At 43.7% G+C, this 15,360-nt stretch overlaps 1 protein-coding gene across 3 annotated transcripts in view; it reads right to left on the bottom strand.

Moving 5' to 3' along the window:
- Window positions 1-15,360, bottom strand: part of supv3l1 (SUV3-like helicase) — a 67,934-nt gene that overhangs the window by 11,239 nt on the left and 41,335 nt on the right. For 2 of the 3 annotated variants that reach the window (XM_078223659.1, XM_078223657.1), the window contains exons 9-11: window positions 6,924-7,004; window positions 6,602-6,778; window positions 4,070-4,218 (exon numbers count right to left, since the gene is read on the bottom strand). In XM_078223659.1, the coding sequence (XP_078079785.1) occupies window positions 4,070-4,218; window positions 6,602-6,778; window positions 6,924-7,004 (407 nt within the window). The remainder of the gene's footprint in view (window positions 1-4,069; window positions 4,219-6,601; window positions 6,779-6,923; window positions 7,005-15,360) is intronic. The other variant, XM_078223658.1, reaches the window with a different exon arrangement.

Consider the following 15,360-nt stretch of genomic DNA (forward strand, 5'->3'; position numbering starts at 1 on the left):
ATGACTGCACAATGTTCAAAACTAGTCGCGACTCCTCAGATACTGAAGCAATATCCAGGCTTGGGCTGATAAGTGGCAAGTAACATTCGCATCACACAAATGCCAGGCAATGACCATCTCCACTAAGAGAGGATCGAACTGTCTTCTTTCGACATTCAGGGCATTGCTATTGCTGAATTCCCCACTATCAACAGCTTGGAGATTACCATTGACCAGGAACTGAACATATAAAATACAAAAACAGAAAAATGCTAGAAAATCTTAGCAAGTCTGACAGCATCTGTGGAAAGAGAGTACAGCCAACGTTTTGAGTCTAGATGACCGTTCGACAGAGCCATATAAAGAATATGGCTACATGAGCAGGTCAGAGGCTGGGAATTCTGCAGCAAGTAACTACCTGCTGACTCCCCAAAGCCTGTCCACTATCTACAAGGCATAAATCAGGAGTAGGATGTAACACTGGCGTGGATGACTACAGTTCCTTCAACACTCAAGAATCTCAACATGATGCAGGACAAAACAATCCACTTGACTGGTACCCCAGCCACCATCTTCAACATTCACTCCCTTCATCACCAGCGCACAGAGGCAGCTGTGTGTACCATCTACATGATCCACATGTGAGGTGCCTGAAGATTGGAGGATGGCAAATGTTGTGCCTTTATTTAAGGGCTTCAGGGAAAAGCCTGGGAATCACAGGCAGGGAGACTAACATATGTAGTAAGTTGTTAGAAGGTATTCTGAGAGACAGGGTCTACAGGCATTTAGAGATGCAGGGACTGATTAGGGACAGTCAGCATAGCTTTGTGAATGGAAAATCATGTCTCACGAATGTGATTGAGTTTTTTGAAGGGGAACCAAGAAGGTGGATGAGGGCAGTGCAGTTGATGTTGTCTACATGGACTTCAGCAAGGCCTTTGACAAAGCACCACATGGTGGGTTGTTGCATCAGATTAAACCTCACGGCATCTGAAGTGAGATAGCCAACTGGATACAAAATTGGCTTGATGATAGAAGACAGAGGGTGGTTGTAGAGGATTGTTTTTCAAACTAGAGGCCTGTGACCAGTGGTGTGCCTCATCGATCGGTGCTGGGTCCACTTTATTTGTCATTTATATTAATGATTTGGATGAGAATTTAGGAGGCACGGTTAGTAAGTTTGCAGATGACACCAAGATTGGTGGCATAGTGGACAGTGAAGAAGGTTGCAACAGGATCTTGATCAATTGGGCCAGTGGGCTGATGAATATCAGATGGAGTTTAATTTAGATAAATGTGAAGTGATGTATTTGGTGGATCGAACCAGGGAAGGACTTACTCAGTTAATGGTAGGGCGTTGGGAAGAATTATAGAACAAAGAGATCTAGGGGTACAGGTTCTTAGCTTCTTGAAAGTGGAATCATAGGTGGACAGAGTGGTGAAGAAGGCATTCAGCATGCTTGGTTTTATTGGTCAGAACTTTTGAGTACAGGAGTTGGGACGTCTTGTTGAAGTTGGACAAGACATTAGTAAGGCCACACTTGGAATGCTGTGTACAGTACTGTGTATAATATTAATAGAATGAGATTATTCTATTTCTAGTAATAGAAAGGATATTAAATTAGAAAGTGTGCAGAAAAGATTTACTAGGATGCAACCGGGACTTGATGGTTTGAGTTTAAAGGAAAGGCTGGATAGTCTGGGACTTTTCTCCCTGGAGTGTAGGAGCTTAGAGGTGATCTTACAGAGGTCTATAAAATAATGAGGGGCATAGATCAGCTAGATAGTCAACATCTTTTCCCAAAGGTAGGGGAGTCTATAACTAGAGGGCATAGGTTTATGGTGAGAGGGGAGAGATACAAAAGGCTCCAGAGGGGCAATTTGTGCACATAGAGGGTGGTGAGTGTCTGGAACAAGCTGCCAGAGGTAGTAGTAGAGGAGGGTACAATTTTGTCTTTTAAAAAACATTTAGACAGTTACATGGGTATAGAGGGATATTGGCCAAACGTGGGCAATTGGGACTAGCTTACTGGTTAAAAAAAAAAGATGGCATGGACAAGTTGGGCCAAAGGGCTTGTTTCCATGCTGTAAACCTCACTAATCTATGACTCAATGCACCAAGACACCAAGGCTACTTCCAAACCCACAACCTCTACCATCTGGAAGAACAAGGGCAACAGATATCTGGGAACACCATCATCTGAAGGTTCTCCTCCAAGCCACTCATCATTCTGACTTGGAAATATATTGCTGTTCTTTCACTGTCACTGGATCAAAATTCTGGGATTCCCTCCCTAACAGCACTGTGGGTGCACCTACACTACACGGACTGCAGCAATTCAAAAAGGCAGCACACCACCATCTTCTCAAGGGCAAACTAGGGATGAGCAATAAATGGCTGCCTAACCAGTGACGCCCACATCCCATGAATGAATAAACAAATAAAAAATAATGTGTTTTCTTTTGGTCAGCATATTGGGGGGTGTATAGTGAAGGTTCACTAAATTGGCCCCTGAGATGAGAGCGTTGTCTTTTGATGAGAGTCTGAGTAAGCTGGGTTTATGTTCTCTGGAGTTAAAAATGAGACATGATCTCATTTAAATATTTAAAATAATGAAGGGGCTTGACAGGGTAGATACTGAGAGGTTGTTTCCCGTGGATGGGGAACCTATAGCAAGGGGGCAGTGTTTCAGAATAAAGGGACGATCATTTAGGACTGAAATGTGGAGAAATGTCTTCACTCAAAGGGTTCTGAATCTTTGGAATTCTACCACAGAGGGTTGGGGATGCTCCATCATTGAATACATTTAAGGCTGGGATAGATAAGATTTTTGGTGTCTCAGGGAATTAAGGGACATGGGGTGCTGAAAGGAAAAGAGAGTTGAAGCCCAGGATCAGCCATGATGATAAAATGAATGATGTGGAGATGCCGGCGTTGGACTGGGGTAAACACAGTAAGAGTTTTAACAACAGTTTTAACAGGGTTACTACCCCCACAGCTTGCCTCCTGGACTTGCAGAATCTCACTGGCTGTCCTGTCTGGAGACAATACACATCTCTTTAACCTGTGCTTAATGCTCCCTCCACTCACATTGTCTGTATCTTTAAGACCTGGTTGGCTGTAGAGATTCGCATTCTAATCAGTATTCTGTAACTTGATTTTGTGTCTCTGTATGCCCTGTTTGAGAGCAGATATCCACTCCATCTGACGAAGGAGCAGCGCTCCGAAAGCTAATGGCATTTGCTACCAAATAAACCTGTTGGACTTTAACCTGGTGTTTTTAAAACTCTTACTGGATAAAATGAATGGCAGAGCAGATTCAAAGGGCCTTATGGTCGTTTCCTGCTCCTATTTGTGTGGTATTATAAAGGATCTGATTACACTAGAAGGAGTAAAGGGGAGATTTGTTAGCACGCTACCTCAGCTGGAGAATTTTAGCAATGATGAGGATTAAATTAGAGTTTTTTCATTTGGAACAGAGATGGGCAGCACGGTAGCACAGTGGTTAGCACTGCTGCTTCACAGCTCCAGGGACCTGGGTTCGATTCCCGGCATGGGTCACTGTCTGTGTGGAGTTTGCACATTCTCCTCGTGTCTGCGTGGGTTTCCTCCGGTTTCCTCCCACAGTCCAAAAGATGTGCGGGTTAGGTTGATTGGCCATTCTAAATTGCCCCTTAGTGTCCTGAGATGCGTAGGTTAGAGGGATTAGTGGGTAAATACGTAGGGATATGGGGGTAGGGCCTGGGTGGGATTGTGGTCGGTGCAGACTTGATGGGCCGAATGGCCTCTTTCTGTACTGTAGGGATTCTATGATTCTAAGGCTGAAAACAGACCTAAGCAGTCCAGAGCTAATCATACCAGGGATCGAAGCTGATCCGGACCAGAAAGGAGAAAGAGAGACCAGAATCAATCTAAAGGAATGCATACCAAATAGTTTCACTAGAACAAACCAACTTTACCAAGCTGTCAGTGCAGGCTTGGAGGGCCAAAGGGTCTGTTCCTGTGCTGTAATTTTCTTTGTAATACATGTGTCAAAGCTGCCAGTTTAAAGAACATGCCTCAACTACAGATACAAGTTCCTTAACTTACCTTAACCATAGGTACAGATCCAAAACATCATGCACAGCCTCCAAGTGTACAAGGTCCTTGATATTTTTTGGTGGTGTCAGTGGCCAGTTAATGTGCCGACATAACCAGTCGAATGTCAGCGGTTCATTCCTGCTGAATTGTCTGGCAAACTGGAGAATTCAAACAGACTCAGAGTTTAAAAACAACAAAATTACATCTGCAAATGTCAAAATGACACATTACCAATGTATTGTGCCATCCATTGTTGAAGAGTCACCCATTCCCGACTGCCTGGGGTCAAAAGCCATTTTGGTGACTGCAGAAAAGTCCAAATTGCTGATTTTATTTATTTAGACAATCAGAATGGTTTGTTTTTCTTCAATCTGCTTCATAATATGGGATGATATAGTTGATGCAAACACAAAGTAATCACATCTCCCAACACTAATGCAACTGATATCTTTCCCTGTTGTTGATGGTTTGTGTGTGTGAAGCATCACCCTTTGGGCACCTATCACAGCAGTTCATGGCTGCCTGATTCGGAACTCATTCCCTGATGTTTCCCTTTTCCTTCCTTCAAAACTTTGTTCAACATTCATCACTTGTATAGGATTTCAAACCATTCTTAAGAAGCAGAATGGACTAAATGTAGAATTAATTCATTAAGGGCAGTACAATTAACACATACAGATTTCAATCTGGAAATACAAACTGCCTTAAATTAAAATGCAAGGTCCTTCTGAGCTGCAGCTTATAATTGACCAAATAGAAAGACTAATTGATTACCCTGGTTCTGTGCTGATTACTCCAACCCTGTGTTTTCAATAATTAAAATTAAAGTCACCTGAGTCCCAGATGACCTGAGGGTCACCACACCTCAGGCAAGGGGCAAGGTTGAGAAGGATAACCTCAGCTGTTACGGGAATTGAATCCACACTGTTGGTGTTGCTCTGTATCACTAACCAGCTGTCCAGCCACTGAGCTAAACCAACTCCCCAGTTAATAATTAGTGCTTGTGGCTTCAAGGAACATGGCTGCACCTTAGCAGTACACATTGTGATTCATAAGGTATAAATTCTCTGGCCTCATAAAACAGCATATTACAAGGCTTAATAGAAAGAAAAAGAGGACAGTTTTTGCAATGGGCAACAAACACCAGTTTAAACAGCAGTAACGTTTGACTCCGCATCAATCCAAGGCCAGGCTTTTGTGAGAGGCTCTGGCCTTCAAACTAATGACAGTTCTCCAAGATATAGAAACTGCCGTTAAAATTTTAATCAGGTTAACAGACAAATTGTAATTGTTAATGTTTTCTATTAGAATTGCTTTAAATTTTCATCTGATTGGTTAAGCAGACAAAAAAAAATGATGGAAAATATCTGAAACTAACTTTGAACACATCTTTTCCTGCCTTGCCTGCTCTGTTTTCCACATTGGTGATTCAGGGTTGCTTGTTTTTCTAAATCTTGACTGGTTTCTCATTGTTAGTTTCATAGTCCCCTCTTCTCACCTCTGATTTGTATATTCTCTAATTCATCCCTGATTTTACGCTGCTTTAGTTAGTCAATAAACAAACTGTGGTGTGTGCAGGCAGACTGTTTCCTGAGTTAATTTTGCACATTAATATACAAGATGTATTATATGCATTAAGATGTCTGTGTGGAGTTTGCACATTCTCCTTGTGTCTGCGTGGGTTTCCTCCGGGTGCTCCGGTTTCCTCCCACAGTCCAAAGGTGTGCGGGTTAGGTTGATTGGCCATGCTAAAATTGCCCCTAGTGTCCTGAGATGCGTAGGCTAGAGGGATTAATGGGTAAATATGTAGGGATATGGGGCTAGGGCCTGGGTGGGATTGTGGTCGGTGCAGACTTGATGGGCCAAATGGCCTCTTTCTGTACTGTAGGGTTTCTATGATGATTTCTATGATATATTTAAACAAAACTATTTTCTGATTCACAGAGCTCTCCAATAGTCTGTGGGGTATTAGACGTTCTGAAGGGAATTTCGAAGATATGTGAATACATTAAAGCCAACACTGATGGAGACAATTACTGGCATCTTCGGTATGGTGCAGGAATGGCACTGCTACTTAATCCACTTCGTCTCTACTTCAGGAAATTGCTGTTCAGAGTTCTAGAAAAACACAACTTGCCTCACTGGTGGCACTCACCTCCCACAGCAGAGGGTGACTGTGTGCTGCAGTGTTAGAGATGCTATCTTTTAAATTATATGTCAAACTTAGGCTCTGGCTGCTTTCTTAGATAAATGCACAAGTTCCTGCTGCACTCATTGAAGAACAGAGAAGTTCTCTCTAGTATCTGGCCCCTATTTACCCCTCAATCAATATCACTACATCATCTCATGATTATTTTGCTGTTTGTCAGAGCTTGTCATGCACAAACTGGCTGCTGCATTTTCCAATATACAACAGCATCTGCCCTCCACTGGCAGGACAGCTGTTTTATTTATATATTTGCTTAATACTGTGTTGAAGTATAGAGGGTCTGACAGCAGGGGATATGAGCCCACTCAAGGAGAGGTTGGTGAGCAACATACCTTTAGAAAAGAGGTGCAGACAAAGGGATGCTTCCTGTTGATTGGCGCAGTGCAGAAGATATATCGCACTCGGAGGTTCAGTGGGATGTGCTGAATCATGTCAGCCAGAAACTTGAAATCATCAATATTGCACACAAAATATAGCCCATCTACCTGCGAGAGGCTTACAAATATATCCTGCAAATTAGAGAAAGATACAGAAAAAATAAAGGGACATCACATGAATTTCAAATCTGTATAGAAGCAGCCAGTAAATAAACTGTTCTTATGAAGAGACTTCACAACAAGCTGATCTCGCAGTGGCTCCAAGTGAAACACTTACAATCAGGTTGGACAAGGTGGCATCAGGCAGCTGGTAAGCAAACATCTCAATCTGGTCCGCCGTGGGGTGTAATCCTGCTGCCTTCAAAAGTTCACACAGATTAACAAATGAATACTTTCCCCATTTTACTCACTATCAACACTTGCACATTCTCAAAGAGGGTGTTATGAGCTTGGGCACCAGGCACCCCACCATACCTCCCCCAAACACACAATCCGAGGGACCATCCTCTCTCATGTCCTTAAAACCCGCTAAGACTGGCCTGTGGAACTGGAAACAAATACAGGCTGCAATGCTTTTAAACGTCACATTTTACTGAACTTCTCTGGTTAGAAATGTGAGATGCCAGTAATGTGAACTGAAAGGAAACCGTGCAATCCAGGCTCTCGCTAATAAATATGGATGCATATAGTCATCGATAGAGGCCCTTCAGCCCATCATATCTGTGGTGGCCATCAAGCACCTATCTATTCTAATCCCATTTGCCAGCACTTGGTCAGTAGCCTTGCGTGCTGTGGTGTTTCAAGTGCTCATGTAAATACTTCTTAAATGTTGTGAGGGTTCCCGCCTCGACCACCCTATCAGGCAGTGAACACAGGACTCAAAGGATAAGCAGAAAGCAAGAAAGGCAGCTCCAATCTCACCCCCATACGAAGATAGGAAATAGGATCAGAAGTCGGCTATTTGGTCTCGAGCCTGCTCAGCCATTCAATAAGATCATGATTTCCAAGTTTTCCTCTTCTGTATGAATCCTTTTTGGTGTTCGCTATCAACACGATACAACACAAGAAAGAGCAGCAGGAGTAAATGACCCTGCAAGCCTGCTCAGCAATTCAAAACAATCATGGCCAACCATTGTCTATAGGCTTTAACTCCAGCTTCCTGCCTGCTCCCCATATCCGTCAATTCCCGGAGACACCAGAAATCTGCCCATCCAATTTAAATATATTTAACAATGAGCATCTACAACCTGTGGGGTAGAGAATTTCAAACATTCACATCCTTTTAGGATTGATATGTGGAGAAATTTCTTCACTCAATGATTGGTCCCATATTTTGAGACTGTGTTCCCTTTTTACATTCCCTGACCAAGGGAAACAATCTCTCAGCATCGACACTGTCAAGTCACTTCAGAATTTTATTCAAATAATATAGGCACAATTTACTTAGCCTCTCAACAGGACAACCCCATCATGTCAGAAACCAATTTAGTGAACCTTTGCTATACCACCTCCATTACAGGTATATCCTTTCTTTAATGTGGAGACCAAAACTGCATGCAGCATTCCAGATGTGGCAAGACTTATTTATTCTTGTATGCCAATTCCCTTGTAATAATTGCGTGCTGTACCTGCATGCTAACTTATTGTATTCTTTGTACAAATATACCCAAGAATATCATTTATAAGTCATACCTTTTGAAAAATATTCTGCTTTTCCATTCTTGCGACCAAATAACTTCACATTCCCTACATTATACTCCAGCTGCTATTTTGCTGCTCACCCACGTTATCTGCCTAAATCACTTAGCAGTCTCTCTGTATCCTCCCCACAGCTTACCTTTTCACCCAGCTTTGCATCATCAACAAACTGGATACATTACTGTTTCTTCAATCATTAATACAGATTGTAAATGAGGTCTCAACACTTGTCCATTAACCAATCATCTTATCCATGCTATAGTTTATAGCTCACATCGCTTATAGTTTGTAAGGTCTTTTTGTGGTTTATAGTTTGTCAGGGTATATTCTGTGGTAACAAGCACCAGGGAAGAAGGACCCTAGAGTAATTGATATTATCTGATGTTAACTAGCTTCCGAAGGTGTAATTTAAAGCGGGAAGTCATGGCAGGAGAGCTCAAAGCCATGGTGTGCTTCTCTTGCTCCATGTGGGAAGCCGGGAATATTTCCATTGCCCGGGACCAGCTTGTGTGCAAGAAATGTCTCCAACTGCAGATCCTGGAAGCCCGGGTTTTGGAATTGGAGAAGCGGCTGAGGGCATTGTGGAGCATCCGCGAAGTGGAGAGCATTGTGGATATTACGCATATAGAGGTGGTCACACTGCAGGCCAAGGCTCCTCCGGCAGCAAGGGAACGGGTGACCATGAGGCAGAGCAAGAGGACTAGCACTAGTTATTTAAGAAGGGTAGGAAGGATAACCCGGGTAATTATAGGCCGGTGAGCTTGACGTCCGTGGTGGGGAAGTTGTTGGAGAAGATTCTTAGAGATAGGATGTATGCGCATTTAGAAAGGAATAAACTCATTAACGATAGTCAGCATGGTTTTGTGAGAGGGAGGTTATGCCTCACTAACCTGGTGGAGTTTTTTGAAGAAGTGACTAGAATGGTTGACGAGGGAAGGGCCGTGGATGTAGTCTATATGGACTTTAGTAAAGCGTTTGACAAAGTCCCTCATGGTAGGCTGGTGAAAAAGGTTGGATCTCATGGGATAAAGTGAGAGGTGGCGAGATGGGTGGAGAACTGGCCTGGTCACTGAAGACAGAGGGTGGTAGTGGAAGGGTCTTTTTCCGGCTGGAGGCCTGTGACTAGTGGTGTTCCGCAGGGCTCTGTATTGGGACCTCTGCTGTTTGTGATTTATATAAATGATCTGGAAGAAGGTGTAACTGGGGTGATCAGTAAGTTTGCGGACGACACAAACTTGGCAGGACTTGCAGATAGTGAGGAGCATTGTCAGAGGCTACAGAAGGATATAGATAGGCTGGAAATTTGGGCAAAGAAATGGCAGATGGAGCTCAATCCTGATAAATGCGAAGTGATGCATTTTGGTAGAAATAATGTAGGGAGGAGCTATACGATAAATGGCAGAACCATAAAGGGTGTAGATACGCAGAGGGACCTGGGTGTGCAAGTCCACAGATCCTTGAAGGTGACGTCACAGGTGGAGAAGGTGGTGAAGAAGGCATATGGCATGCTTGCCTTTATAGGACGGGGCATAGAGTATAAAAGTTGGGGTCTGATGTTGCAGATGTATAGAACATTGTTTCGGCCGCATTTGGAATACTGCGTCCAGTTCTGGTCACCACACTACCAGAAGGATGTGGAGGCTTTGGAGAGAGTACAGAGGAGGTTTACCAGGATGTTGCCTGGTATGGAGGGGCTTAGTTATGAGGAGAGATTGGGTAAACTGGGGTTGTTCTCCCTGGAAAGACGGAGGATGAGGGGAGACTTAATAGAGGTGTATAAAATTATGAAAGGCATAGATAGGGTGAACGGTGGGAAGCTTTTCCCCAGGTCGGTGGTGACGTTCACGAGGGGTCATAGGTTCAAGGTGAGGGGGTGGGGGGGGGAGGGAGGTTTAACACAGATATCAGAAGGACATATTTTACACAGAGGGTGGTGGGGGCCTGGAATGCGCTGCCAGGCAAGGTGGTGGAGGCGGACACACTGGGAACGTTTAAGACTTATCTAGATAGCCATATGAACGGAGTGGGAATGGAGGGGGAATGGAGGGATACAAAAGAATGGTCTAGTTTGGACCAGGGAGCGGCACGGGCTTGGCGGGCCGAAGGGCCTGTTCCTGTGCTGTATTGTTCTTTGTTCTAGGCAGGCTGTGCAGGAATCTCCTGTGGCCATTCCCCTGAAAAACAGATATACCATTTTGGATACTGTTGAGGGGAATGGCCCTCAGGAAAGCAACAACAGCCAAATTCGTTGCATCATGGTTAGCTCTGCTGCAGAGGGGAGGTGTAAAAAGTGTGGGGCTGCAATAATTATAAGGGATTCAAGCGTAAGCGGAATAGACAGGTGTTTCTGTGGCTGCAAACGAGACTCCAGGATGCTATGTTTCCTTCCTAGTGCGCAGATCAAGGATGTCTCAGAGTGGTTGCAGTGCATTCTGAAGGGGAAGGGTAAACAGTCAGTGGTCATAGTACACAGTGGCACAAATGACATAGGGGGAAAAAAATGGATGGGTTCCTAAAAGCATAATATAGGGAGTTAGGAAGTCAGTTGAAAAGTAGCACCTCAAAGAGCATAGGCTTGAAGGGCCGAAGGGCCTGTTCCTGTCCTGTATTTTTCTATGTAGTGATCTTAGGATTGCCGCCAGTGCCATGTGCTAGCCAGAGTAGAAATAGCAGGATGTAATTGGATGAATACTTGACTGAAGAGATGGCGCGAGCGAGAGGGTTTAGGATTCCTGGGACATGGGAATGGTTCTGGGGAGGTGGGACTAGTGCAAACTAGACAGGTCACACGTGGGCAGGACCGGGACTGATGTCCGAGGGGGAATATTTACTCGAGTGGTTGAGCAGGTGGATGGGAACCTGTGCAAGGTGTCAGAGGAGCAGGAAATCAAGAACAAGAGCAAAATACAGAAAGAGGAATAAGATTTAAGGGCCAGAATCAAACAAGGTCACAGTGTAAATTAATGGGAACGGGACAAGAAATGTAAAAAAGAGAAGCCTTAAGGCTTTGTGCCTTAATGTGTGGAGCATTCACAATTAAGTGGATGAATAAATTGCGCAAATAAATTATAAATAACATAGCCATGATTATGGAGACATGCTGCAGGGTGACCAGGGATGGAACTGAACATCCAGGGGTATTCAGTATTTAGGAAGGACAGACAAAAAGGAAAAGGTGGAGGGGTTGCATTGCTGGTTAAAGAGGAAATTAACACAATAGTGAGGAAGGATATGAGCTCCAATGATGTGGAATCAGTATGGGTAGAGCTAAGAAACACTAAGGGGCAAAAAATATTAGTGGGCATTGTATATAGACCCCCAAATGATAGTGGTGATGTTGGGAATGTTATTAAACAGGAAATTAGAGATGACTGTGGTAAAGGAACATTTGTAATTATGGGGGACTCGGTAGCACAGTGGTTAGCACTGCTGCTTCACAGCTCCAGGGACCTGGGTTCGATTCCCGGTTTGGGTCACTGTCTGTGTGGAGTTTGCACATTCTCCTCGTGTCTGCGTGGGTTTCCTCCGGGTGCTCCGGTTTCCTCCCACAGTCCAAAGATGTGCAGGTTAGGTTGATTGGCCATGCTAAAATTGAGATGCATAGGTTAGAGGGGTTAGTGGGTAAATATGTAGGGATAAGGGGGTAGGGCCTGGGTGGGATTGTGGTCGGTGCAGACTCGATGGGCCAAATGGCCTCTTTCTGCACTGTAGGGTTTCTATGGGTGACTTTAATCTGCATATAGACTGGGCTAATCAAATTAGTCACAAATATATATAGGAAGAATTCCTGGAGTGTACACTGGATGGTTTCATGGATCAATATGTTGAGGAATCAACTAGAGAACAGGCCATTCTAGACTGGGTCTTGTGTAATGAGAAAGGAATAATTTCCAATCTAGTTGTGTGAGATCCCTTGGGGATGAGCAACCATAACATGATAGAATTCTTCATCAAGATGGAGAGTGGGGTAGTTGATTCTGAAACGAGGGCTTAAATCTTAATAAAGGAAACTACAATGATATTAGGCGTGAGTTAGCAATGACTGATTGGAAAAGATTACTTAAAGGGATGACGGTGGATAGGCAATGGCAAACATTCCTGTCTGGCGCAAAAGTAAAACTGGAAAGGTGGCCAAACCATAGCTTACAAGGGAAATTAGAGATCGTATTAGATCCAAGGGAGAGGCATACAGCTTGGCCAGAAAAAATAGAAGTTTGGAATTCAGCAAAGGATGAACAAGGGACAAAGAAGGGGAAAATAGAGTACGAGAGTAAACTTGTGGGGATCATAAAGGTTTCTATAGGTATGTGAAGAGAAAAAGATTGAAGACAACAAATGTAGGCCTCTTACAGTCAGAAACAGGGGAATTTGTAATGGGGAACAAAGAAATGGCAAAACCAACTGAATACATACTTTGGTTCCGTTTTCACATTGAAAGATACAAATATCGTATCAGAAATGTTGGGAATGTGGTTTGGTGAGAGGGAGAAACTGAAGGAGATCAGTATTGGTAGAGAAATGGTGTTGGGGAAATTGATGGGATTGAAGCCCAATAAATCCCCAGGGCCCGATAAGAGTGCTTAAGGAAGTGGCCCGAGTAATAGTGGATGCATTGGTGGCCATCTTCCAAGATTCTATAGTCTGTGGACAGTTCCAACAGATCAGAAGATGGCTAATGTAACCCCACTATTTAAAAAGGGAGGTAGAGAGAAAACAAGGAATTACAGACCAATCAGCCTGACATCAGTAGTGGGGAAAAGTCTAGAATCAATTATCAAAGATTTTATAGCAGAACACTTGGAAAACAGTGGCAGGATTGGACAGAGTCAACATGGATTTATGAAAGGGAAAAATGCTTGACAAATTTACTGGAATTCTTTGAGGACGTAACTCAGAGTTGATGGGGGAGGGGTCAGTGGGTGTGGTTTATTTGGACTTTCAGAAAGCTTTCAACAAAATCCACATAGAGACTAGCATGTAAAATTAAAGTGCATGGGATTGGGGTAGTGTATTGAGATGGATAGAAAACTGGTTTGCAGAAAGGAAACAAAGAATAGGAATAATCAGGTCATTTTCCAAATGGCAGACAATGATTAGCGGGGTACCATAGGGAACAGAGCTGGGACCCCAGTTATTCACGATATATATTAATGATTTAGATAGGGGAACTAAATGTAATATCTCCAAATTTGCAGATGATACAAAATTGGATGGGAGGGTGAGCTGTGAGGAGGATGCAGAGATGCTTCAGTGTGATTTGGACAGGTTGAGTCAGTGGGCAAATACATGGCAGATGTAGTATCATGTGGATAAATGTGAGGTTATCCACTTTGGTAGCAAAACAGGAAGACAGATTATTATCTGAATGGCTATAAATTAAGAGAAGGGAATGTGCAACGAGACCTGGGTGTCCTTGTATACCAGTCGCTGAAAGCATACACGCAGGTACAGTAGGTTGTAAAGGCGGCAAATGATATGTTGACCTTTATAGCCAGAGGATTCGAGTACAGGAGCTGGGATCTTTTGCTACAATTACACAGGGCCTTATCTGGAGTATTGTGTGGGGTTTGGGTCTCCTTATCTGAGGAAGGATATTCTTGCAGTGCAGAGGTTTACCAGACTGATTCCTGGGATGGTGGGACTGACGCATGAGGATAGTGGGACTGACATGAGGAGAAACGGAGTTGGTTAGGGTTATATTCGCTGCAGTTTAAAAGAATATAGGGAGCTCTCACAGAAACCTATAAAATTCTAACAGTACTAGATAGGGTAGATGCATCGATCCCTGCCGTGAACATCCCCAGTGACCAAGTTTGCAAAGCTCTCTGGGATACAGAATTCCAAAGATTCATCACCTTCTGAGGAAAGAAATTGCTCCTCATCTCAGTCCTAAATGGTCTGCCCCTTATTCTGAGACTGTGCCACCCCATTTTCCCCCACCTGCCAAGGGAAACTTCAGTCCTCCTGTAAGAATTTTGTATGCTTCAATTAAATCACCTTTCATTTTTTGACAGAGATTATAGGCTCAGTCTCCTCATAGAACAATTTTGCTACCCTAGGAATCAGTCTGATGACTCTTTGTTGCACTCCCTCTTTGGTAAGTATATCTTTCCTTGGTGAGGAGACAAAACTACACGATATTGCAGGTGTGGTGTCACCAAGGCTCAATGGAATTGCAGGGGGACATCATGAGTCATAAGAACTTGGAGGAGTCGGCCATCTGGCCCCTCGAGCCTGCTCTGCCATTCAATAAGATCATGGCTGATCTTTTTGTCGACTCAGCTCCACTTACCCACCCGCTCAGCATAACCCTTAATTCCTTTACTGTTCAAAGATTTATCTACCCTTGCCTTAAAAACATTCAATGAGGTAGCCTCAACTGCTTCACTGGGCAGGGAATTCCACAGATTCACAACCCTTTATGTGAAGTTCCTCCTCAACTCAGTCCTAAATCTGCTCCCCCTTATTTTGAGGCCATGTCCCCTAGAGTTCTAGTTTCAACCGTCAGTGGAAACAACTTCCCTGCTTCTAGCTTATATGTTTCTATAAGATCTCCCCTCATTCTTCTGAATCCCAATGAGTATAGCCCCAGTCTACTCAGTCTCTCCTCATAAGCCAACCCTCTCAACTCCGGAATCAACCTAGTGAATCTCCTCTGCACCCCCTCCAGTGCCAGTATGTCCTTTCTCAACTAAGGAGACCAAAACTGTACACAGTACTCCAGGTGTGGCCTCACCAGCACCTTATACAGCTGCAACATAATCTTACTGTTTTTAAACTCCATCCCTCTAGCAATGAAGGACACAATTCCATTTGCCTTCTTAATTACCTGCTGCACTTGCAAACCAACTCCTTGAGATTCCTGCACAAGGACACCCAGGTCCCTCTGCATAGCAGCATGCTGCAATTTTTTACCATTTAAGTAATAGTCCATTTTGCTGTTATTCCTACCAAAATGGATGACCTCACATTTACCAATATTGTACTCCATCTGCCAGACCCTCGCCCACTCACTT

Source organism: Mustelus asterias, chromosome 11 (assembly GCF_964213995.1).
Source record: "Mustelus asterias chromosome 11, sMusAst1.hap1.1, whole genome shotgun sequence".
NCBI classification, from domain to species: Eukaryota; Metazoa; Chordata; class Chondrichthyes; order Carcharhiniformes; family Triakidae; genus Mustelus; species Mustelus asterias.